The sequence below is a fragment of the Camelina sativa genome, chromosome 6 (genome assembly GCF_030686135.1).
Source record: "Camelina sativa cultivar CO46 ecotype springtype chromosome 6, ASM3068613v1".
Lineage (NCBI taxonomy): Eukaryota > Viridiplantae > Streptophyta > Magnoliopsida > Brassicales > Brassicaceae > Camelina > Camelina sativa.
In genome coordinates this window covers 21,436,748-21,458,569 of record NC_141885.1, presented here as the reverse complement: position 1 = coordinate 21,458,569, position 21,822 = coordinate 21,436,748, and the positions used below count along the sequence as shown (strand labels likewise).

The 21,822-nt window shown below is 36.9% G+C and overlaps 6 protein-coding genes across 11 annotated transcripts; 2 read left to right on the top strand and 4 right to left on the bottom strand.

Moving 5' to 3' along the window:
- Nucleotides 1-558: 558 nt before the first annotated feature.
- LOC104792083 (FT-interacting protein 3) lies at nucleotides 559-4,259 on the top strand. Of its 2 annotated transcripts, none has more exons than XM_087454329.1 (3): nucleotides 559-907; nucleotides 1,526-1,587; nucleotides 1,680-4,259. In XM_087454329.1, the coding sequence occupies exon 3, from the start codon at nucleotides 1,727-1,729 to the stop codon at nucleotides 4,046-4,048; it is 2,322 nt and encodes a 773-aa protein (XP_087310455.1). In that variant the 5' UTR covers nucleotides 559-907; nucleotides 1,526-1,587; nucleotides 1,680-1,726; the 3' UTR covers nucleotides 4,049-4,259. The 2 variants fall into 2 exon arrangements, with proteins under 2 accessions (XP_087310455.1, XP_087310456.1); XM_087454330.1 differs by having other exon boundaries at nucleotides 875-1,345.
- A 452-nt stretch (nucleotides 4,260-4,711) lies between these two features.
- LOC104792081 (SUMO-conjugating enzyme SCE1) lies at nucleotides 4,712-6,588 on the top strand. The gene is made up of 5 exons (XM_010518121.3): nucleotides 4,712-5,106; nucleotides 5,251-5,334; nucleotides 5,808-5,960; nucleotides 6,063-6,176; nucleotides 6,278-6,588. The coding sequence occupies exons 1-5, from the start codon at nucleotides 5,038-5,040 to the stop codon at nucleotides 6,338-6,340; spliced, it is 483 nt and encodes a 160-aa protein (XP_010516423.1). The 5' UTR covers nucleotides 4,712-5,037; the 3' UTR covers nucleotides 6,341-6,588.
- Nucleotides 6,589-6,925: 337 nt separating this feature from the next.
- LOC104792080 (protein GIGAS CELL1) lies at nucleotides 6,926-9,059 on the bottom strand. Its single transcript, XM_010518120.3, has 3 exons — nucleotides 8,802-9,059; nucleotides 8,110-8,512; nucleotides 6,926-7,720 (listed from the first exon to the last, which is right to left on the bottom strand). Exons 2-3 carry the CDS (start codon nucleotides 8,497-8,499, stop codon nucleotides 7,331-7,333), a joined length of 780 nt encoding a protein of 259 aa, XP_010516422.1. The 5' UTR covers nucleotides 8,500-8,512; nucleotides 8,802-9,059; the 3' UTR covers nucleotides 6,926-7,330.
- Nucleotides 9,060-9,498: 439 nt separating this feature from the next.
- Nucleotides 9,499-10,124, bottom strand: LOC147942886 (Plant self-incompatibility protein S1 family). The gene has a single exon (XM_087453966.1). It carries the CDS (start codon nucleotides 10,104-10,106, stop codon nucleotides 9,645-9,647), a length of 462 nt encoding a protein of 153 aa, XP_087310092.1. The 5' UTR covers nucleotides 10,107-10,124; the 3' UTR covers nucleotides 9,499-9,644.
- Nucleotides 10,125-11,182: 1,058 nt separating this feature from the next.
- On the bottom strand, nucleotides 11,183-14,256 carry LOC104699190 (receptor protein kinase-like protein ZAR1). The gene is made up of 2 exons (XM_087454328.1): nucleotides 12,619-14,256; nucleotides 11,183-12,056 (listed from the first exon to the last, which is right to left on the bottom strand). Exons 1-2 carry the CDS (start codon nucleotides 13,952-13,954, stop codon nucleotides 11,407-11,409), a joined length of 1,986 nt encoding a protein of 661 aa, XP_087310454.1. The 5' UTR covers nucleotides 13,955-14,256; the 3' UTR covers nucleotides 11,183-11,406.
- Nucleotides 14,257-16,060: 1,804 nt separating this feature from the next.
- LOC104792079 (OVARIAN TUMOR DOMAIN-containing deubiquitinating enzyme 4-like) lies at nucleotides 16,061-18,429 on the bottom strand. 5 transcript variants are annotated; one of them, XM_010518118.3, is made up of 6 exons: nucleotides 18,105-18,429; nucleotides 17,155-17,672; nucleotides 16,943-17,064; nucleotides 16,817-16,857; nucleotides 16,560-16,658; nucleotides 16,061-16,381 (listed from the first exon to the last, which is right to left on the bottom strand). In XM_010518118.3, exons 2-6 carry the CDS (start codon nucleotides 17,624-17,626, stop codon nucleotides 16,204-16,206), a joined length of 912 nt encoding a protein of 303 aa, XP_010516420.1. In that variant the 5' UTR covers nucleotides 17,627-17,672; nucleotides 18,105-18,429; the 3' UTR covers nucleotides 16,061-16,203. The 5 variants fall into 5 exon arrangements, with proteins under 5 accessions (XP_010516420.1, XP_010516419.1, XP_010516418.1 ...); XM_010518117.3 differs by having other exon boundaries at nucleotides 18,147-18,429; XM_010518116.3 differs by having other exon boundaries at nucleotides 18,051-18,246.
- Between the last annotated feature and the right edge of the window lie 3,393 nt (nucleotides 18,430-21,822).

Genomic DNA, 21,822 nt, shown 5'->3' with positions numbered 1-21,822 from the left:
GTTTAGACGTTGAAGGTAAATTTTGAAAGAACAAAATTGAAAGAACAGAAAACAAGATAAAAAAGAAATGGGACCATAAGTTGTTGTTAGTAGTAATGTAATATAGTAAGGACCAAGGGGGGTCCAAAAATAAAGCAAAGTGAATACGGGTTTGTTGGTGTAAACGTATGTGAGTACTGGCGTATATTGCTTCAACATAAAACGGTAAAAAAAATCACCCGAGGAATCCAATGAGACGTCTTCTTCTACAATGTTTTTAATCTCTTATTTAGTGGCCAAGTCTATTTGCATTATTCGAGTTAACACAACTGATTATGAAATAACTCGACTGGCTAAACATCCCATAAAGGGATTAGTTTTTTTAAAATTGACCACCGTTGAAAGATTACGCAAGAACCGTCGTCGTATATCTCAAACCACACGTGTTCAAAACGGGGGAAGGGTATGTCTTGCGTGATTTTTTTTTTTTTTTATTGTAGACCCCACTTGTTAGTAGTGCCACAGTGCCTTGCGTGTGTTTTTTACTTTTTTAATTTTATTTTGGGTATTTCAATTTTCACCCACCCGAGTAAAAAAGAAAAGAAAAGGATACTGTAGAAAAAGCAAAAGGAAAGAGAGAGAAGGAGGAAGAAGAAGACAAGAGAACAACAAGGCAGAGATCACAGAAATAAAACTTTCTCTCCTTCTTCTTCAAGTATTTATTTTCTCTCTCTAGAGCTTTCCCCAGTCACCCTTATCTATCTCCCTCTGCTTTTTTTTACTACTTGTCTTCTTCCTCTTCTTTTATATTAAAAAATAGAATTAAATTGGGGTTGAAAAAAACGAGGAAGAAGAGAGGAGTATTTATTTATAATTGGAGGACAGACTCTCTCTTGTGTTTATCGTTTATTTCTTTTGAAGATCTAAGGTTTGTTTTCTTTAGTTTTTTTTTTTTTTTGGGATGATTTTTTCGCCTAACTGTTTTTTTTGTTCCCTGCATATTTGTCTTCCATGGATTTTGAGCTTTTTGTGTGTTAGTAGTGGCGATTCTCTGTTTTTTTTTTTTGTTTCTTGTTGGTTGTAACCTACTCTAATGGCTGTTTTCTCCAACTCGCATGCTCTCTCTCTCTCTCAGCTTTTTTTTTTCTTTCCCTTCTCTGTCGTTTTCTGTGTTTGGTGTCTCTCTCTCTCTCTCATTGAATCGAGTAACCAAAAAAAAATCGAAAGAAGAGATTACAGAAAAAAAAAAATTAAGAAGTGTGTTTTCTCTCGATGAAGTTGAACTCTGAACGATGACCTTTATATGTTTTGTTTTGATTCATGCTTTTGTGCCGTTAGATGATTCTGTCTCGGAGATACTAACGAGGTTCTTTTTATTTGTGTGTGTGTAAGATCTAGATAAAAAAAAACTAGTAATATACCGATGCTTGCTTTATTCGAGAATCTTTTCCCCAAGTTTTTTTTCTTTGTTTTCTCTGCATTCTCTTCAACTTTTTCTTTTTTGTTTTTCACTTAATTCATCTTAAAATGGTGTTGTCGGTTTCAGATCTAGTGATTTGAAGTAGAGAAAGCAGAGCTGTCTTCTCCGATCCACCCACCGATTAATCTGTAAGTTTCTAATCTTTGTTACCCTTTTTTTCAGCAGTTTTGAATGTGAAATGTTTTTACTAATCGTTTTTTCTTTTTCTTTTGGTGGTTAGGTGAAGGAACTTTGTTTAGTAGTGTAACCTTTCTCAAAGTCTGCAAGATGCAGAGACCACCTCCTGAGGATTTCTCCTTGAAGGAGACGAGACCTCATCTCGGCGGAGGCAAAATCTCTGGTGATAAGCTTACTAGCACTTATGACCTTGTTGAGCAAATGCAGTATCTTTATGTTCGTGTCGTCAAGGCAAAGGAGTTACCTGGTAAAGACCTCACTGGTAGTTGTGACCCTTATGTTGAGGTTAAGCTTGGCAACTACAAAGGAACCACTCGTCATTTCGAGAAGAAGTCTAACCCTGAGTGGAATCAAGTTTTCGCCTTTTCCAAAGATAGGATTCAAGCTTCTTTCCTTGAAGTTACTGTCAAGGACAAGGATGTTGTCAAAGATGATTTGATTGGTCGTGTTATCTTTGATTTGAACGAAGTACCTAAGAGAGTTCCTCCTGATAGTCCCCTTGCGCCACAATGGTATAGGCTTGAGGATAGGAAAAGTGATAAAGTTAGGGGAGAGCTTATGCTTGCTGTTTGGTTTGGTACTCAAGCTGATGAAGCTTTCCCTGAAGCTTGGCACTCTGATGCTGCTACTGTTAGTGGATCTGATGCTCTTGCCAACATCCGCTCCAAGGTTTATCTATCTCCTAAGCTTTGGTACCTCAGGGTTAATGTTATTGAAGCTCAAGATTTGATACCGGGAGATAAAGGGAGATATCCTGAGGTTTATGTGAAGGCAATCATGGGAAACCAGGCCTTGAGGACTAGAGTGTCTCAAAGCAGGACTATTAATCCGATGTGGAATGAGGATTTGATGTTTGTAGCCGCAGAGCCATTTGAGGAACCTTTGATCCTCAGCGTGGAAGACAGAGTTGCTCCAAACAAAGATGAAGTCTTGGGCAGATGTGCCATCCCATTGCAGTTTTTGGACAGAAGATTTGACCACAGACCGGTGAACAGCAGGTGGTATAATCTCGAGAAGCATATTATGGTCGACGGAGAGAAGAAGGAGACCAAATTCGCTAGCAGGATTCACATGAGAATTTGTTTGGAAGGAGGGTACCACGTTCTTGATGAGTCTACGCATTACAGCAGTGATCTTAGACCAACAGCAAAGCAACTATGGAAGCCTAACATCGGTGTTCTGGAGTTGGGGATACTAAATGCGACGGGTCTGATGCCTATGAAGACGAAAGATGGTAGGGGAACCACGGATGCGTATTGTGTGGCGAAGTACGGTCAGAAATGGATTCGAACTCGGACAATCATTGACAGCTTTACCCCAAGATGGAACGAGCAGTATACTTGGGAGGTTTTTGATCCCTGCACGGTTGTTACAGTTGGAGTTTTTGATAACTGCCATCTCCATGGAGCTGAGAAGAACGGAGGAGCAAAAGATTCAAGAATTGGGAAGGTAAGAATCAGGCTTTCTACTCTTGAGACTGATCGAGTTTACACACATTCATACCCTCTTTTGGTGCTTCATCCTAACGGAGTGAAGAAAATGGGAGAAATCCACTTGGCTGTGAGGTTCACTTGCTCGTCATTGCTCAACATGATGTATATGTACTCTCTGCCTCTCTTACCGAAGATGCACTACATCCATCCTCTAACGGTTAGCCAGCTTGATAACTTGAGGCATCAAGCGACTCAGATTGTGTCGATGAGGCTGACCAGAGCAGAACCGCCACTAAGGAAAGAAGTAGTTGAGTATATGCTTGATGTGGGTTCTCACATGTGGAGTATGCGGAGAAGCAAAGCAAACTTTTTCAGGATTATGGGAGTTTTGAGTGGGTTAATCGCAGTAGGGAAATGGTTTGAACAGATCTGCAACTGGAAGAATCCGATCACAACAGTCTTGATCCATCTCTTGTTCATAATCCTTGTGCTCTATCCGGAACTAATCTTGCCCACCATCTTCCTATACCTCTTCCTAATCGGTGTCTGGTATTACCGTTGGAGACCGAGGCATCCTCCTCACATGGACACACGTCTCTCTCACGCTGATTCAGCCCATCCCGACGAGCTTGATGAAGAATTCGACACATTTCCTACTTCCCGACCATCTGACATTGTCAGGATGAGGTATGACAGGTTGAGGAGTATTGCTGGGAGGATTCAGACAGTGGTAGGTGATCTTGCAACTCAAGGAGAGAGGGTACAGTCTTTGCTAAGCTGGCGTGATCCGCGTGCAACAGCGCTATTCGTCTTATTCTGCTTGATTGCTGCAGTGATTCTCTATGTGACACCTTTCCAGGTTGTGGCTCTTCTGATAGGAATCTATGTTCTGAGACATCCGAGGTTCAGATACAGACTACCTTCTCCTCCTCTTAATTTCTTCAGGAGGCTTCCTGCAAGAACTGATTGCATGCTCTGAGCTGCTGCAAAAGCTGCTACCACCAATCTGAAAGAAAAATTCGTCCAGACTTGTTTAGTTTCTCCTTGTTTAAATGTCATGATGACTTTTTTTCTTTTTCTTTTTTGGTATCTTGGTAATGGTTATGATGTCTTCGTCTGTCTTTTAACATTCTTAAGACTCTTCTTTTTGTTTGAAAGTAGTAAAGAAGTGTGTATCTGTGTGGTTCTGATGTTTTTGTCTCTGGTTAGAAAGTCATAGTCTCTCTCTGCCTATGTGTATCATTGGAGCTTTAGGCGGTTTGGTGCTGTTAATTGGTTGCCGTGGTGCGAGATTAGATGTTGATCATGGTTTGGTCTTTTGGTAAGAAATAGAACATTTTGCTAATTCATCCAAAGTTGGTTATAAACATTCGTTGATTATAGAACAAATCTTATTATTCTACACCGACCAACATTAAGAAGGAGAAGAAGGGGAATAATAATTGAAGGTAGCTTAAGGGTTAAGAAGACAAAGACAATGGGCCCAGAAATGGTAATGGGCCGCGTGACAAATGGGATACGATAGAAAGAAGAATCTTTTTTTCGATAGCTTTTTTGTTGTTGTTGGGGTTTCATCGCGTAGGTTTCACGCCACATTTATCCATTGACTTTTTCTTTTATTTATTTATACGTCTTTTTATATATATTTCTGATAATAAAAATTTGATAAATTGGTTAAAAAAAATTAAATGATTGACCGGTCAATATCCATTAAAGTGGAGGAGTTTAGGACGAAAGGACATTTATTCGCCGCGAAATCTGGACCGTAGGATACTCCGATTACCCCTTCTTTAACCTTTTTACTAGGGGTAAATCTGTAAATTCCTTTCCGCTTCTTCTCCTCCTTTTTCCCCAATCTATCTTCTTCTTCTTCTTCGAAGTTATATACGAGAGATAGAGATTTGAGGAAGCCAAATCACCAGAGAGAGACTTCTAGAGAGAGAGAGAGATTCTATAGAGAAGAGAGAGATGGCTAGTGGAATCGCTCGTGGTCGTTTATCTGAAGAGAGGAAATCGTGGAGGAAGAATCATCCTCATGTTCGTGATTTTTTGTTTGTTAATTTTTTTTTTCCAATTCGTTTGTTTTTCTTCTTCTTAATTTATGGGGTTTTGGGTTTGTTTTGATTGCTTTATTTGAATGCTGATTGGGTTTTGTTTCTTGTTTTGATGGGTGAAATTTAGGGTTTTGTGGCTAAGCCAGAGACGGGGCCTGATGGTACTGTGAATCTAATGGTGTGGCATTGCACTATACCTGGTAAAGCTGGGGTAAGTATTATTAACTATACAATCCTTAAATTAGGGTTCATGGTTTCTGATTGGTACATGTAGAAACCATTTCTAAAAACTCTGACAAATTTAGGGTTTATGATTTTCATCTACCTCTGCTTTGGACTGTGAAGTCTTTGTGTATCATCTTCTGATGCTTTTATGTCTAAAAAAGTTCGAAGCTTCACTAGTTTCTTCTTTTGTGATTTTGTTTGTTTTCTCATATGATATGTTTTTGACTATACACAGAACCATATATGAATCATGCTAGTAGAAAGAGTAAATGTGTATCTCATTTTTTTTACTTGTGATGTTCTGAATTGATGCATACAAGTTTTTTCTTCTAAATGGCACTCAATTTTGAACTCTGCTGTGTATCTTGGACATGGTTTTGACATGGCTAATAAGGGTGTTAGTAGTATAAGAGCGATGGTTAGTTTTAATCTTCATTGCTAATTTTGACTCTGCTGCAGACTGATTGGGAAGGTGGTTTCTTTCCATTAACGATGCACTTCAGTGAGGACTACCCAAGCAAACCTCCGAAATGCAAATTCCCTCAAGGGTTTTTCCACCCTAATGTCTATCCATCTGGAACTGTCTGTCTCTCCATCCTTAACGAGGATTACGTAAGTACTCTCTTCTGTTTCTTTCTTTTGCGTTTCTCCATGAACAAAGCCAGCTTTATTGTACCTACCTCAGGCTCTCTTTTCTTATGTGTATATCGATAGGGATGGAGACCAGCCATCACCGTGAAGCAGATTCTTGTTGGTATTCAGGATTTACTTGACACGCCTAATCCCGCTGACCCTGCACAGACTGATGGCTATCATCTCTTCTGTCAGGTACACCTTAGAGAAACCAATATAAAGAATTTGTAATAGGTTTTGAAACTTAGAAACTAAAAGTCGAGTGATTGTGACTTTGTGTGTTGGTGATTGTGCAGGATCCAGTTGAGTACAAGAAAAGGGTTAAGCTGCAGTCCAAGCAGTATCCTGCTATTGTCTAAAACCGCAAAAAGAGAAGACACCAAAACTGATGACAAACTCTGAATATTTTCTCGTCTTGTGTCATTGTGATTGTGTTTAGATGTCATTGGGTGAATGAAAACTCCTCATTTTGGCACCTTTAAGACTCATGGAATCTAATTATTTTCGAAGAAAACTCTCTTTTTCTCTCTATTTGTTAATATTCTTGGTACTGGATTCAGTTGGTTGGTGTTGCTTCTATATAATACATAACTATGTTCTCTGGTCACTTACGCTTGTTGTCCAAATTCTACCAAGTTAGTTTATATGTCTTCGTTTCCAAAGACTAATCAATCCGATTTGTAAATCAAATAAGTAAAGACAATTCTAAACTGAAACCAGATTTAACACTTGCAGGTCATTATAATACTTATCATCATTATCTTTAGACATCTGACTCTCTAAGTGCTTTTGTATTACAATCGTTTACAATCTTTTTGACCTTTTTTCGTTCAGAAATTGAGTTCGTAAACTTTTTAAGAGTACTTTGCAGAAGCTGTGATTCAGGAACGAGATAAAATCTACAGATATATGAATAGGCAAATGAATATCAGCAATTTCAAGTATTAAAACCAAATATCGGTACTTATTATATACAACTCAATTATTCAAAAGTAATACAAAAGGATGAAATTCTTCTACAAGCCTAAATCGTCAACAAGTGAAGAAGACACAAACATGAAATGTGTGGACTGTCAAAAAGAATTAACATTCCTATGATATCATCATTAGCAGATGATTCCTGATCTATTCTATCATCAGAACAATGATTTCTCGAAACAATTATCCTATAAAATCATCAAAAGATGATTGACGCTTTCTAGTCAAATCATCAGAAAATGATACCAAAGTCTAAGAAAATCACCGAACTTGTGAAGATGATCTATGATATCATCAGAAGATGATGTACTCACTGTGCAGGTATCTTAAGCGGATACCTCTCTGGTCTCTCTCCTCCTAAGTGTGGATGATCATCGCATTGACATAAGAGTCCGCACCCTTTTCTCCCGCTCTTCCCTTTTCGCTTGAGGAGTGCACTTCATTTTCTGGATCTCCTTCATCACAATCTTCTCTACTTTGTCAATAGAATTGAGCAGCTTCTTCTCGGGTGTGATGAATCCTGCTTCTTCCTCAGCGATCTCTTTAGTGATGTCAAGCAACATCTTATGAACTTTAGCAGTTGATGGTGGGCAACTACGCTTGATTCCCACAGATGGACCAGGAGTCTCCATTGAGCTATTGTGTTCTCCTCCTGGCAGTGGTACTGGAGATTCAAGAACACCAACTTGTTGATGAGTTGGGATCTCAACATCTCGGCCATCGTCTACTCTCATCCCAGCTGCTCTTCTTCTCTCAATTGCCTGCAGTTCAAGAGTGTAAACAAAATAAACGCCAGGCTAAGCAAGCCTTATGGCAACACATCTATGTTTCAGCTTAATCAGATAGGCTAAGCAAGCCTTATGGCAACAGATCTATGATTCAGCTTAATCAGATAGGCTAAGCAAGCCTGGTATAACTACTAAAAAACAACAACGCTTTAAAAAAATCCTATCAGTAAGTAGCAGAATCCTAACTCAGCTCAAAAAGAGGACTGACTACAAGAAACAATGAAGAAGCTAAGAATCAGCAAAAACCATAGTCCATCTCAAACACTTAACCAAGCTGCAAAGCAAAAACCAATGCCAGACCAAAACTGATTATCGTAAACAGACCAATTGCAACACAAATGGGGTTGAGTCAGTTTTCTTACCCTCATAATGTGAGTAATATCACGTAGAGGCGTTCTAGGGTACCAAGAAGGCAACGGACTCCGTGAAGCACGACCTCTCCCACGTCTAGCAGCCACCATTGGCATATTCTCTCTTCCCTCTGCCAATCTAAACGGAGTGTGATCAGCTCTCCCATTACCAGGCCTCCATGTACTGAAATTGCCTCTCGCAACACCGCCGCCAGTTCTAACCAAAGATCCTCGACCAATTGAACCAGGTCCTGGAAAATCCGATGGCAATCTCTGAACCGGAGACTGAATCAATCTGAGTTGTGAATCTGGGACGTCAAGTAACACACCGTGACTCCGTCGGTTGGCAAATATAGCAGAGTAATCAATTGGCCTCTCGATTCTGTCTCTTGCTTCTGGCATTTTGATAACGTCGCTGTAAAACAACAAGAACAACAACAAATAGAGAATCAATTAGAGAATTGATCGATCGATTGAAGAATAAAAACACAAATCCCCAGAGAAACCCTAGGGTTTTAACATTTGAAATCAACCGCCGCTTCCGAGAAACGAAATTACAGAAAGAACTCAAGAAACGGAGATCGCGAATCTAAAATTTCTCACAAAACAGATCCCCAAAAATCAAATTCAAATCGAGAGTTACAAGAACACCGTTAAAAACTCACTCGAAATCAAATTAAGAAGAAACAACATTGGATTCGTACCTTTGAATCTTCTTCTTTCAATAAAAGCTAATTGATGAACTCCAAAACGGTCTCTTCTTCAACTGAGAGAAGAGAGAGAGTAGAGAGAGAGAGAGAGGCTTTTCTTGGGGAGAGTGACGATCTGAGGGCAATTCTTTGAAGGTCGTCTCCTGAGCGGGATTTATAATGAGGAAACAAATCCAAATCCTCTCGCACGTGCGAGAGAAGATGCACAACACAACGCTCTCACTCACATGTGTGAGCCAAAAATCAAATTTCAAATTTTGCATCACAGGCGGGCGGGATAAACGCCTAACATCACTATTTTACATTTTTACCCTTGTAAAACCCTAATAAGAATTATTTCTCTACGGATGACCCTACCTGTGTTTCTCTATACCTTACCGATCATCCACCGTTTACAGAGCTGACCGTTACTCACCAATTAAATCCGACACAGTTACATCAAAACCAAGCCACGTCCCCGATCTAAAAATCTATATATATTAATTTGAGTTAGTTTTTAAAACTTTTTATACCATTTTCTTTAGTTAATCACTCGTGAAATTCTTTTTACAGTATTAATTAAATAACTTTATAACTACTAGTACATTTTTATTAATTTATCAATATATATTAATTAGTCCGAATTCATGATTAAAAAAAAAAAAATTGGAGTTTATACCTACATCTTGGTATAGATTTGAAGTGGTTTGTATTAGCAAAAAAAAAACTTCAAAGCCAACAAACAAGTCAACAGTCAACACCACACCACATATATATCAATTTAACCAATTTGGCTTGGCTAATAATAACCATCAATTTGAACATGAGTTCAATACAGTAAACATATAATTTAGCTTATTATTTATCCCAAGAATAACAAATATCATATCTTTTGGTTTTTGAATTAAGAGCACAAAGTCCATTCCTTCTAACAGACCAATAACAGTTTCTGCATTGGTTTCCATAAATATTGTCTCTGCGATTTTTGTAAAGAAAAAAACGACGTCTTTCACCCCCAAATCTAAATACACAATGATGCGTAGTATCTCCTCCCCACAATAAATCTTTTAGGAATTCAGTCATTAGTCTTGTCGCCCCAGGCAAAAAATCTATGTGAACAAGATCAGTCTCCATCCTACTATTACGACAAGTAGAATATAACATCGAACCACCGATATCGTTTCTTACATACACACGTATTGTTGGAAATAAGTCCCATGCGTATATATTCTTGCCCATCACTACACCGTCTTGAGATAATGCTACGTTCAAGAACGACGATAGTATCACAAGAGATATCAGAACCCTATGGCAAGCCATTTTTTTGTTTTGTTTAATGGTTTCGATTAAGGTTTCCTTGGATTTTCATGTATTTATACGGTGAATGAATTTTACATTTTATTATGTTAAGTTGTAACTGATTAGGCGTTAACTAATTATAACATTGACTAGCTTTGGTGGTTTCTAAAGGAAGAAAAATAACTTACAGTTAAGTATTTTACCTGTTTTGTGATCTAATTATAACCATTTTGTATTATCTAGAAACAACACATCATTGTTACTGTTTATATTTAAAGATCTAATTGTATGTTTAAAGTTAAGATTGAAGCAGACATTATACAGCTATTTTTTTAAAAAAATGTTTCCTATATTGTGTATGTTATCCAAAGATTAACTCCTTTGTTTGTTTTTCTAATATCTAATTATTATGAATCAATTCGAAAGTAATATCCATAATGCCACTTGATTTGATATTATAGAAAGAGGGTCAAGGGTTTAAAGTTACTTAATTACTTTAGTCTATTTACAAATGTGAAGGTTCAGAGAGGTCACAACACGCTCAAATACGTTTGGAACACACCAAGCCAAGCCAACACTTCTATATTTGTTCTTATATCATCATATATAACAGAATACAAAAGCATATAATTTGCTTATTTATCCCAAGCATAGCAAATAGTTGTTTAAAGCTATAGCAAACATTTTTTTGTATGTTTAAAGCTAAAGCAAACATTGTTTGAACTAATAACTTTTTTTGTATTCTCTTGAAAAACACTTTATTGTTAATGTTTCATTAGTTTAAAGATCTAAATTGTTTAAAGCTAAAGCAAACCTTTTTTTTTTAAACGTTTCCTTGATGTTTTATAGTGTGTATGTTATCAAAAGATTAATTAACTCTTTTGTATGTTTCTTTTTAACATCTAGTAATTTATTATGGATGAATTCGAAATTAATCACTTGGTCACGACTCACAGTAGACATAGAACTGGATTTTGCAAGGAGCACAATCTATTGGGAAAAAATGGATCCCACATGTCTAAATTTGTCTTCTCAGTTTGGGATTATAGAAAAAAGTACAACTTGTTTAAAAATCTCCATATAAAGATGGTCAAGGATTTAAAGTTAAAACCAAGAAACAATAAAAACTACTTACTTTAGTCTATTACAAATGTACAACAAAGGAGAGTGAGTACATGATGATCAGGACCCGAAAGCATGCCAACAATATTAAAAGATACTACTCATAGTCCTAGAGAAGCAAAACATGATGTTGCATGAATTTTACACTCAACGGAACTGCAAAATCTCTAACTCACTTTCTAAGTTACCTCAAACTAGCTCAGTCCGATTTGATTCGGCCGAGATTCTCAGACACTGATCTCATCCTCGGTCGAACCTCTGGATCCATTTCTGCGCAGTTCAAGGCAACATGAATGACTGCAATAACTTGCTTATCTGCATAACCTTTGTTCAGAATCTCCGGGTCTAAAATCTCAGCCAAGGGCTTCTCTTCCTTGACCCAGTTCCTCACAACATGCACAAGTTCTTCGCCATTGTTTTTATAGGAAGCATTGGGCAAACGACCAGTCAACAACTCCATAAGCACAACCCCGAACGAATAAACATCGCACTTTTGAGATAATTTGTAACCAGAAGAAGCTCGAGCCTCGGGTGCAAGGTAAGCAACAGAGGGAGCTGTAATTCTTGTCACCGTTGTAGCAGAGGTTCCGTAGGTTTGGTCAAAGCTTTGCCTTTTGGCGGATAGCGAACCGGTGAGTTTGGAGTAACCGGAGACCAGACGTGTGAGACCAAAGCCTGAGATGCGAGGCTGTAATTCACCATCGAGCAGGATTTTGGTTGATTTTAGGTTGCCATGAACGTACTTTCTCGGGCTGTACTCGTGTATATACATCAAACCACGAGCCGCTCCTTGTGCAATACGTAACCTTTCAGGCCAAGAGAGTGAAGACAGAGTATTCGCAGGTCCACCTACAAAAAAAAAAAAAAAAAAAAAAACTATTTCTCAAACCAATGATCACAAATAACAAACATCCCTCAGATCTTAATCTGATCTCTGCTTGTTCTGTCTCATTGAACACTCTTTTAAACTGACTCCTAATTAATCCTGATCTTGAACACTTAAACCAACAATTAATATTCTCTCATCAAGTTAAAACAAACAGGATCTCACCACCTTCTACATTGCTCTTTCCTAATTCAAAACTCTCGCAAAAACCGAATGTTCAACAAGAAGAAAATTCCAAGTCTGCCTAGAACTATAAACAGTCACCAAACATGTGAACTCAAAAGATTTCCTATAGAAAACAAACAAGAAGAAGATTCCAATAAACTTTCTATTAGCATAAAAAATCTAATATAGACAAAAAAAAACAACATCTATATAAATCCACCAATCAAGTGGTTAGTTCAAGAGCACTAAACTCCCAAATCAACCCAACTCTTGTCTCTTTTTAAATCAACCTCGAGACTCACAAAAACAACAAAAATTGAGATTAGCCTAATACTTAGTGGGTTTGGTTAATGAAATTACCATGTAAGGCAGAGTACAAGCTCCCGTTGCGTATGTAATCAGTGATCAAGAGCCTCTCGTCCTCAGCGTAGTAATAAGCTCGTACCCGTACGATGTTTGGATGCTGGACTCTACCTATAGCCTCCACTTCGTTTTCGAAATCCTTCCTCCGCCACGTGGCGTCTCCGTCACTCAGCCTTCTCACAGCAGCAACGACGGTGGTTGCCGCCACCATACCCGATCCCATTCCGGCCACTACTCTGTACACAATCCCACTTCTGCTCTTTCCCACTACGTACGCCGATGCTCTCAGCAGATCCTCGAGCTCGAGCTCGAATCCTTCGTCCATCACGACGAATTTACCTTCCTCCTCCCCCTCCTCCTCCTCCTCCGCCGCATCAAACTCCGTTGGCGTCGCCGTGTTCTCTTTCTTCGATTTGCTCTCGGCGGAGCTTAATTTTCTCCGGATCAGCCATACGGAGATAGAAACAGCTCCGATTACGATTGAGACTCCGGATATGAGAGAAACCGTTACTGATCCGGTGATCGGTTTAGCCTTTCTTCCGTCGTCCTTGTCGATGAAACTAGGGTTTGGTTTCTTCGGGAGTAATTGCGAGCCTTCTGGTTTCGGAGCGACGACCTTAGGATTTGAGCTTTCGTCTTCTTTACACAGCCTCTGTAGCGGAAAGCCACAGAGATCAGAGTTTCCGGCGAACGCGGTTGGTCCTTGGTTTAACAGAGAGCCAGTCTGAGGTATTTTTCCGGTGAGATTATTGTGGCCGATATCTAAGCTGACGAAAACAGGAAACCGGCCATACGACGGCGGAATTTCACCGGAGAATCTGTTGTAAGAGAGGTTGAGCGTTCCGACTAAGCTTCCGAGTTGAGTGAGTGACTCAGGGAGTGACCCGTTGAGTAGATTGGAGGAGAGATCAATGCGGGTGAGATTCTTGAGGGCTCGTAACTGGGCCGGAATTGGGCCTGGGATCGAGTTGTGAGAGAGATCGATGTAACGGAGGTTAACGGCGTTGAAGAGACGAGTCGGGACGGGTTTCGAGAAGTTGTTGCGAGAAAGGTCGAGTTTTAGGAGCGAGTCGAGTAGTCCGAGTTCCGAGGGTATGTAACCTGATAGTCTTCTTCCGGAGAGAACGAGTGAGGTGACTCGGCCGTGAGTGCAGATGATTCCAGGCCAGTGGCATGGAGTCGGGTCGGACTCTGACCAGGATGTCATCACACGGGTCGGGTCTTTTAAGACGGCGGATTTGAGAGCCAGAAGTGACAAACCATCAGGGTTTAGCGACGAGGAGAAGCTTATCAAGAAGAAGAAAGAAGAAACAAGAACTGAAAGAAACTGCATTTTCTCGAGTGAATCAGAATCTTGAAAAGAAAAAGAAAAAACACTTGTTTAATAACTACAGAAGTACAGATTGTGTTGTGCAACGATGAGTTGCAGAGAGAGAGACGAGAGAAGAAGAGGACGAAAGAGAAGAATTTTGGGTGATGGGTTACAATGTAGTAGCAACGTGGTTATAGTGTAGACATGGAAAAAGTTTTTTTGAATTCTTGTGAGCTTTAAAAAAGTGTTGGAAGATGTGTTTGGGACATGGATATAAATTTGAAATAATAATTAAAAAAAATAAGAATGTGGTTTTGCTCTGTGACACTGACAGTTTAGTTATGGATTGTTAAATCCAAAGTTTTTATAGTCATTGACTGATGCAGGTGGGTTGTTCTTTATAAATATTTCTATGTTTTAAAATTGTAATTTTGTTGGGTAAGATGTATATTTCCATTGGGAGAACTGATTGGGTGTTCTTAACCTGATTAAAATTGAGAGTATAGTAAATAATCACTAAGAACATGTTGTTGGTTCTTGATGTAGAACTGATTTTGGGTCAGTTCTTGGGTGACATGGCAACTCGTGAATGGATACAATTTTTTGCAAAGGAGAAAACATTTATTTGTTTGGAGGAAGTTTTGTTTGTTTTTTTTTATTTATATCTTTAATGTTTTTTTTGTTTCATAAAAATTTGGTATTGTATTTTGAATTTTAGTATAAGTTTTTTAAGTTTGCAATTTAAATGTTATTTTTTGAAGTTTTTAAAATTGTAATATGTTTGTTTGTTTGTTTTATTTATATCTTTAATGTGTTTGTTTCATAAAAATAATTTGGTATTGTATTTTGAATTTTAGTATAAGTTTTTTAAGTTTGCAATTTAAATGTTATTTTTTAAAGTTTTTAAAATTATAATATATTTAAGATTATTATATTATTAAATCTTATGATTTTAAACATGTTCTCCCAATAATCAATTTCTTAACAAAAAAATTTAAACTAATGATTTTACGTAATTTTTATAATATTTTTATTCTAAAAACACCCAAAAATGTTATGCAGCCAATGCAAGATGTCGATGATTGGGTTTTGGTTTTTGTTGGAAAATGGATATGAGTAGGCTTTTTATTATTACTTGGAAGTCGAGACGCACGACAAGTTTTTGAATTTGGTTTTGTGTTAGGAGACGTTAACCAAGAAAGCCAAATAAATTTTCTCTAACATTGAAACAAATTAGGGGATTTATACAAATTTTTATATACCCTTTTAATTCATTATTCAGATTTTGATTTTCTATCGTTTCATTTCAACCATAATGGGAATGGCCAGACCAACAACACTTATATTTTTACACTGACCATATCTTTTAGGTACCCACAAACATTGTGATTTTGTATCATCACGACTTTGACAATGTGTGGCACACAAGCTAGTTATGATTTTTGAAAACGAGCAGATAATTTGAAATTTTATTCAATTTAAAAGGTATGGTACATAAAAGGTAGTAACATTCTACAAGACATGACTATAGATTGTGGTTGTGTCAGAAAAACTATAAAATCATCACCACCTGACAAAAGTCACTAATACAAAGATGCATGTGAATATCCCACTTATGTCCCCCAACAACAACCGTACCGGACGGATGGCACTTCCTCTGTTTTTTTTTTTTTTTTGTAAACCAAAAGTGACACTGGAGCTTTACCCTCATGAATCAAAAGGGCATGTAGTGACCAAAACCATGGTATATAAGTATATGACTGGAATCTGATCTTCTTTACGGTATTCTTTACCGTATTTGAGATATTTAAATCTCTAACTCTTTTGTCATTCATATATCATGATTAAATTTAGATAATTTAATAGATAAAAAAATGATGCTTATTATATGGTCTTGGAGACTGTCACTTACGATGTCGTCAACTATCTCAAGGGTGGCTGTTAGTTCTACTAGTCCGACTATTTTTTGTCACTTTCCTTAGCTGCAATCTCCAGGATGTAAACCACACATTGTATGAATTAGAAGTTGTAAAATTTTGTCTCGTTTGTAAGCATTTTTAAAATCATTGTTCGGCTTTTCAACCACAATGGCCTGAGTATATTCTTTTGAGTGGACATAACCTAACATTTTGAAATGAGCATACAAATTTTATTCGAATTAAAAGGTAAATTTAATAGAAAGGTTACATTCTACAAGACATATATGGTTGTGTCAGAAACAAAAACATCATCAACACCTGACAAAAGTTCAAGATGCTAAGCGAAATTTGCTAAAGTTTAGATTTTGGAATTGAAGTTTTACCCTCGTGAATCAATAGAGCATCGTAATGACCAAAACCATGGTAAAGGACTCGGATTGGATCGTCTTTACCGTATTCTTGACCATATTCTGCAATGCATATCAATCCTCCAGCTTTCTCGTCCTTCATATACACTGTGATTGGCATCCTATAATAATCACACACAAAAAAAAAAAAAAGAGAAAAACATCAAAAAGCATCAATCCTACAAAAGATTAATGATATGCCCGTTTCGGGGTTCGTTGGTATTCAATCTAGAATGTGTATGGAAAAGCTGAAACCATGCACATCAAGGAACAAAGAACAAAGGAGAGGAAGTTATTTACTGAAGAACGTGTGAAGCCATGAAGAGTTCTGGTTCACCTCCCCACACCTGTGGCTTCCGAATTTGTCTTACATATGTGTCGAAATCTCCTTCCACAAACCTGATGAGAATCATCAGAAAGAGTAGGTCAAAAAACTAGTGACACTAGTAGAAACAACTAACAAGAGATCAACTAATGTGATATGGAAGTTGAAAAGTGGTTTATAGCCAGTGAATAAATCTTGAATTGCTCTAAAAACATTTAAAAAGGACACTTACCATTCTGTTTCCTGTCTTCTTTTAATAAACTCATCAGCAACCTATCATATTCAAAATAACAACATGAATGATAGATGTAATTTAAGACTTCTGGTTGCAGAGTACGACAGATAACCAGACACTTACCCTTGTACGTAATTCATCAGCAAGTTCTCTTTGTGTCTTCTCGCCTGGGGCCCGTTCTCCAGAGCGTAAGCAAAATCCGTGAGCTACAGAACGAAACAAGCATCTACCATCCCCAGGAATACCTACAAATCATTGCCATTTTTCTGATTCAACAATGGTCTACATACAAACAAGCGTAGCAATCTGACTATACATATTATTGGTGTACTTACCAATGATAGAGTAATCAGTGTAGACTCTTTTCCCATTGTGGAATTTACCATCAGACGAACTGTTATCCCTTGAAGCATCAGCGTAAGCTGATTGAGAAGCCGAAGAATAACAAACAAGCAAGCTAACAACCACACCCGTATAAGCAAATCTTGAAAACCAATAGAGGTTTCTCATGTTGCTATTTATCTCAGAGCATTTCTTTTTGGCATCAGGTGACAAGAAAGAAACTTCAAGCTTATCCTTAGGACCAACGGTTGATCGATTGATCAATACCGACCCACAAAGTCTTTTATCCAGCACACTACTAGAGATGGATACACCAAAACCGGCATAATCTTTTCTAGAAAGCCCTGAGAAAAGACTGTAACAGCAGGACTTATATGATGATCCTTGAAGGTGAGTGCTTAAATGCCTCTTGATATGGATAAAATTCCTAGAACATGTTGTGATTGGAGAGTAACAAATCATCATATCCTTTTCATAAAAGCTTTCAACACGAGTCCTTTTCCAGATAAACCTATACAAAGAAGAAGACAATTTCTATAAGTATTTCATTGTATAGCTCCAATGATTCGAAAAGACAAAACAAAAGATCATTACTTGATATCCAAAATCTACTTCAATGATCCCAAAATTAAGCTATCTAAGCTATAATCTCAGCCCAAGAACTGAAAATTTGCAGGTGATTTCATTAAAACCCGTAGGAATGTTTTAGTAATAATCCCAGAATAACGAATTTAACCCCCAAAAAACAAAACAAAAAAAAAAACACAAAATCAAAAGCTATTGAGAAACTGAAAAAACGCAGGTAGAATGATACAATTGCGTAGGCGTATCAGAGAAGCATCCGAGAGACAAAACACGTGAAAAGAAAGAGTGAATAAAGGCTTATTACAAAGTCGCGAAGCAAAGAATGTTATTGAAGGAGGGGTGTTTCTTGTGCTCTCACTTGAATTTGTAATTTACCGACGGTGCAATGAAACGAACTTACAGAGCAAGTCGAAAGAGACTCGAGAAGCATCGGGCCGGCCATCGGCTGTTACCGCTTTACCCAATCTCATCACTAAAAAACGCGGCTGTTTAATAGATCCGCTGAATTTAGCTTGATTGGGCTGCATAAATGGGCCTAATTACCCGTTTTTATGTGTGCTAGCTAAACTATAGCCTTCTCTTTGCATGAAATACTTTTTTTTTTTTTTTTTCGTTTCTCCACAACATTTTTTTATTATTAGACATTTACACATATGACTTATGAGGGCTCACTGAAGAGTCTTGCAATTTGTGTTCTTAATAATTCTACTTATGATATGTGATCCAATTATCCAAATCTGTTACCAAAATAGGATGGTCCGACTAAAATTTATTTTATTGATATTAGAGTAGGGTTCGATTCGAAAATGCGCAAATAAAAATCTACCAAAAAAATGCTAAAACTTCATATTGTAAATTGAAAGATGCTACATCTACTCAGTTACCAGTTAGATTTTTAACTTTTAAGTTATGATTTCTCACAAAATATTTCATAAGTAAAATATTTAATATTGTACGATTTACTCTTTTACCTACATATTTATAAGAATACTGAACTGGTTACAATTGACTTCAGCAAATATCTTTGTAAAAAATCAAAATATTTTCTATGTTCGTTCAGTTTAGTATCTTGATTCTAGGAATGGAAACACAACAAAAAGTTTTGTCTGTGTCAGAAACCTTTCTTCCTGAAACTGGCAAATGGCATTGCAGTCTGTGTGTACCGTACGGTGAACAGCCCTTGCCGTTTGTGGTACAACAACACACACAAAAAAAGGACTCTGGCAAAAGCAATGAATGAGAGAGAGTAGTATTCACGGCCCATTTGAACCCAACACATCACTCGACGTGCAACTTGGTTAATGGTAGAGAGACTTGAGACCCCATCATTGTGGTTGTGGCCTTCGGCTATTCACAAGGGATATGTTTTTTTTTTCAGGTGGCCCCAAGTTTTATCACAAGTCCTTTTTTTTGGAGGGTCCTTATGTTATGGGCCCACATTGTGTCGTCCTTGTCTTCGGGGCCCATCGTATGTTCCGATCGATATCATCTATCTGCTCACAATTTCTTGAAGTCATCAATTTAAAATTTTCTTCCATTGTATTTGTATGGTTTTGTTTTCTAATCCATGTCGTCTGCTCGCTGTTAAATGATCTGATTGTTACAACGTGATGTTTTGTTATAAATGATCAAAGTGTCATCTGCTAAAAAAATATTATCTTACAATAAATGCATTTGAAAGTTGAGTTTTAATCTTAAAGTTGGATGTAAATTGTTGTAGCGCTACAAGAAAATTGGTTGAATCCAACGCAACTAACATGTGTACGATGGTTGATAGAAGTGTTTCGATTTGGATCACTCATTACCTACGTCTGTATAACGTATTTACTATTACACATCACTGTATCAGTATCGATCATTGTGCCAAATATGTAACGACATGTACGTGTATCTTTAAGTATTTTTATATGTAACGACGAATTCTATGCGTGTAAACGTATAACGTAGGAAATTTAGAGACGTCTGCTTCGTAATCATTAAGTTATATATACACTTCAATAGTTCAATGTTAATTGATGATTTCTTATCATTACGACACCTTAGCCGAATTTAGCATTGGACTTGGACTTCTGGTTTGGCCGTTTGGGTGGTGAAGTGCATTCATGATGTTTGATGCGTTTTAAAATATTCTCTTTTTTTTTTTTGGTATGGGCGGTTTAAAATATTCTCAAGAACCTATATATGCAAATACGATTAATTATGCGACTAAATCCAACTACCCTTTTGATGAAAATAAAAATGTAATCACGAATCACGATTACAAAAAAAAAAGATATGCTTCATAAAGTTGAACAATTGAAAATATCGAATAGCATGTGGACATTCTTATTACATAAAAATAGTCGAACTTAACAAAATTCATATAATATATTGAATATTCATCGTTCAATGTTATGAATCTTATGATTTATTGATCCTTTTTGGGAGGTTACATATAAAATGTTTTCACAACCATATTTACATTGACAAAAACCTATCTATTTTATTCTGAGTATTATTTAAACCAACTTACACATAACGTACGTTTTACAAATTATAATTGTTATGCACTTTTCAACATTAACCTTACTTAATTTGGGATCTCGTTTTGCTCGGTAATTTGGCAAAAACTAACCCATGATGAGAGACTATATATATTCATGCATGTATGTGTTGTTGTGTGGATCCCATGCATGTCAGGTTGTAACAGCTGTCGAATAATGCAAGCTACATAGCAAAACAAAACATAGTTTTCATTAAAACACAAAACCAAGAAGAAGAAGAAGAGGAGGAGAGCTCTATTTTATTTGATTCATTTGTTATTCATCAAAACATTATAATATGGGAAGAATGTATTCTCCACACTCCGAAGAGAAGCTTAATTTAATGGGCCAGATTCACGTGTTTAGCACGCGGAACCAGACCCACTCTAATAAACGAATTAGCTAAATATTCTAAACAAATCCATCCGAAAATCTTTGTGGTCTCGCCCATATCCATATCCTTTTAAACTCATCATGATCTCAATGAATACGTCAATGAGTTTTGTTGAATATACACTTCAACACTCTTTCACAAATTTTTTGGGTAAAGTATTAGAAAATCTAGGACCAACCAAATTTTGGACCACTGGCATGTTAGTAAAAAGTGTAGTCTCAACTCTCATGAATCCGAGTCTCCTATAATTGGGAGGGTTGACTGAGTCATTTAAGAATGCAAGTTCAACTACTAGCTTCGCGCGGTGGAAGGAGGTATACGAGCCTTAATGGACCAGAACTTTTCATGCATGCTAAAAACAAAATATTATAAAAAGTAAATCAGCTGAAATGGAATTGAGCCTTATATGGATCATATGTTCGAGAGAATATATGCATTTCTATGGTTTATATGCATTTGTGATCAATCACTGAGTTAAAATCAGTGTATTAGTGAAGACTTCTGCATATATATATATATATATTTCTCTAAATAAGTTGATATATAAAAAGAGAAAAGAGCCGTATAACTTAAAAGTGTATGTATGTGAAAGTGTGTAACATAGGTACGTAGATAATTTGGTTGGTTAAAAAGAAAAGGAATTGGCTAACATCAATACTATATCTCAATGGACGAAAGAAGCAATGGACGTTGGGAGAGTAAGAAACGTTGCCAAATTGGAAATACCAAAAAAGAATTGTACCTTTCCTCTCTTCTTTGATTGGGACTTTACTACTACACCAAACCTTACACCACCAAGATCTGATAGTGAAACCGATATTTTGGCACATTTAAATTCCTTCCACATAATACTTTAAAAAAATAAAACAAGACTTTTTAAATATATTTTCATATTTGTGAAGGGGTTAATAATAATAATTACTAATTAAGAATGAAATGGGGTTTGGGTCTGGGCTCAATTCATTAAGGATAAGTTGAATTTCTGTTCGGCCCATTGTGTGTAAAAATATTATTCCACGTCTCTTACGGGACCTACCTTATTATTTTTGTCCCACCCTCTTACAAAAGCAACAATTCACAGTTTTTTTTTTTTGTGATTGTAAATATTCAACATTAGTAGATCTGTAAAGGTTCAAATATAATAATATAGTATATATATA

Coding starts and splice junctions, on each gene's coding strand:
- LOC104792083 (XM_087454329.1), top strand. CDS start 1,727: ATGCAGAGACCACCTCCTGAGGATTTCTCCTTGAAGGAGACGAGACCT.
- LOC104792081 (XM_010518121.3), top strand. CDS start 5,038: ATGGCTAGTGGAATCGCTCGTGGTCGTTTATCTGAAGAGAGGAAATCG. Junction 5,961..6,062: donor CCATCCTTAACGAGGATTAC/GTAAGTACTCTC, acceptor GTATATCGATAG/GGATGGAGACCAGCCATCAC. Junction 6,177..6,277: donor GCTATCATCTCTTCTGTCAG/GTACACCTTAGA, acceptor GTGATTGTGCAG/GATCCAGTTGAGTACAAGAA.
- LOC104792080 (XM_010518120.3), bottom strand. CDS start 8,499: ATGCCAGAAGCAAGAGACAGAATCGAGAGGCCAATTGATTACTCTGCT. Junction 7,721..8,109: donor ATATTACTCACATTATGAGG/GTAAGAAAACTG, acceptor CTTGAACTGCAG/GCAATTGAGAGAAGAAGAGC.
- LOC147942886 (XM_087453966.1), bottom strand. CDS start 10,106: ATGGCTTGCCATAGGGTTCTGATATCTCTTGTGATACTATCGTCGTTC.
- LOC104699190 (XM_087454328.1), bottom strand. CDS start 13,954: ATGCAGTTTCTTTCAGTTCTTGTTTCTTCTTTCTTCTTCTTGATAAGC. Junction 12,057..12,618: donor CTTGTACTCTGCCTTACATG/GTAATTTCATTA, acceptor TTTTTTTTGTAG/GTGGACCTGCGAATACTCTG.
- LOC104792079 (XM_010518118.3), bottom strand. CDS start 17,626: ATGATGATTTGTTACTCTCCAATCACAACATGTTCTAGGAATTTTATC. Junction 16,858..16,942: donor CTGATGAATTACGTACAAGG/GTAAGTGTCTGG, acceptor TGAATATGATAG/GTTGCTGATGAGTTTATTAA. Junction 16,659..16,816: donor AGAAGACAGGAAACAGAATG/GTAAGTGTCCTT, acceptor GATTCTCATCAG/GTTTGTGGAAGGAGATTTCG.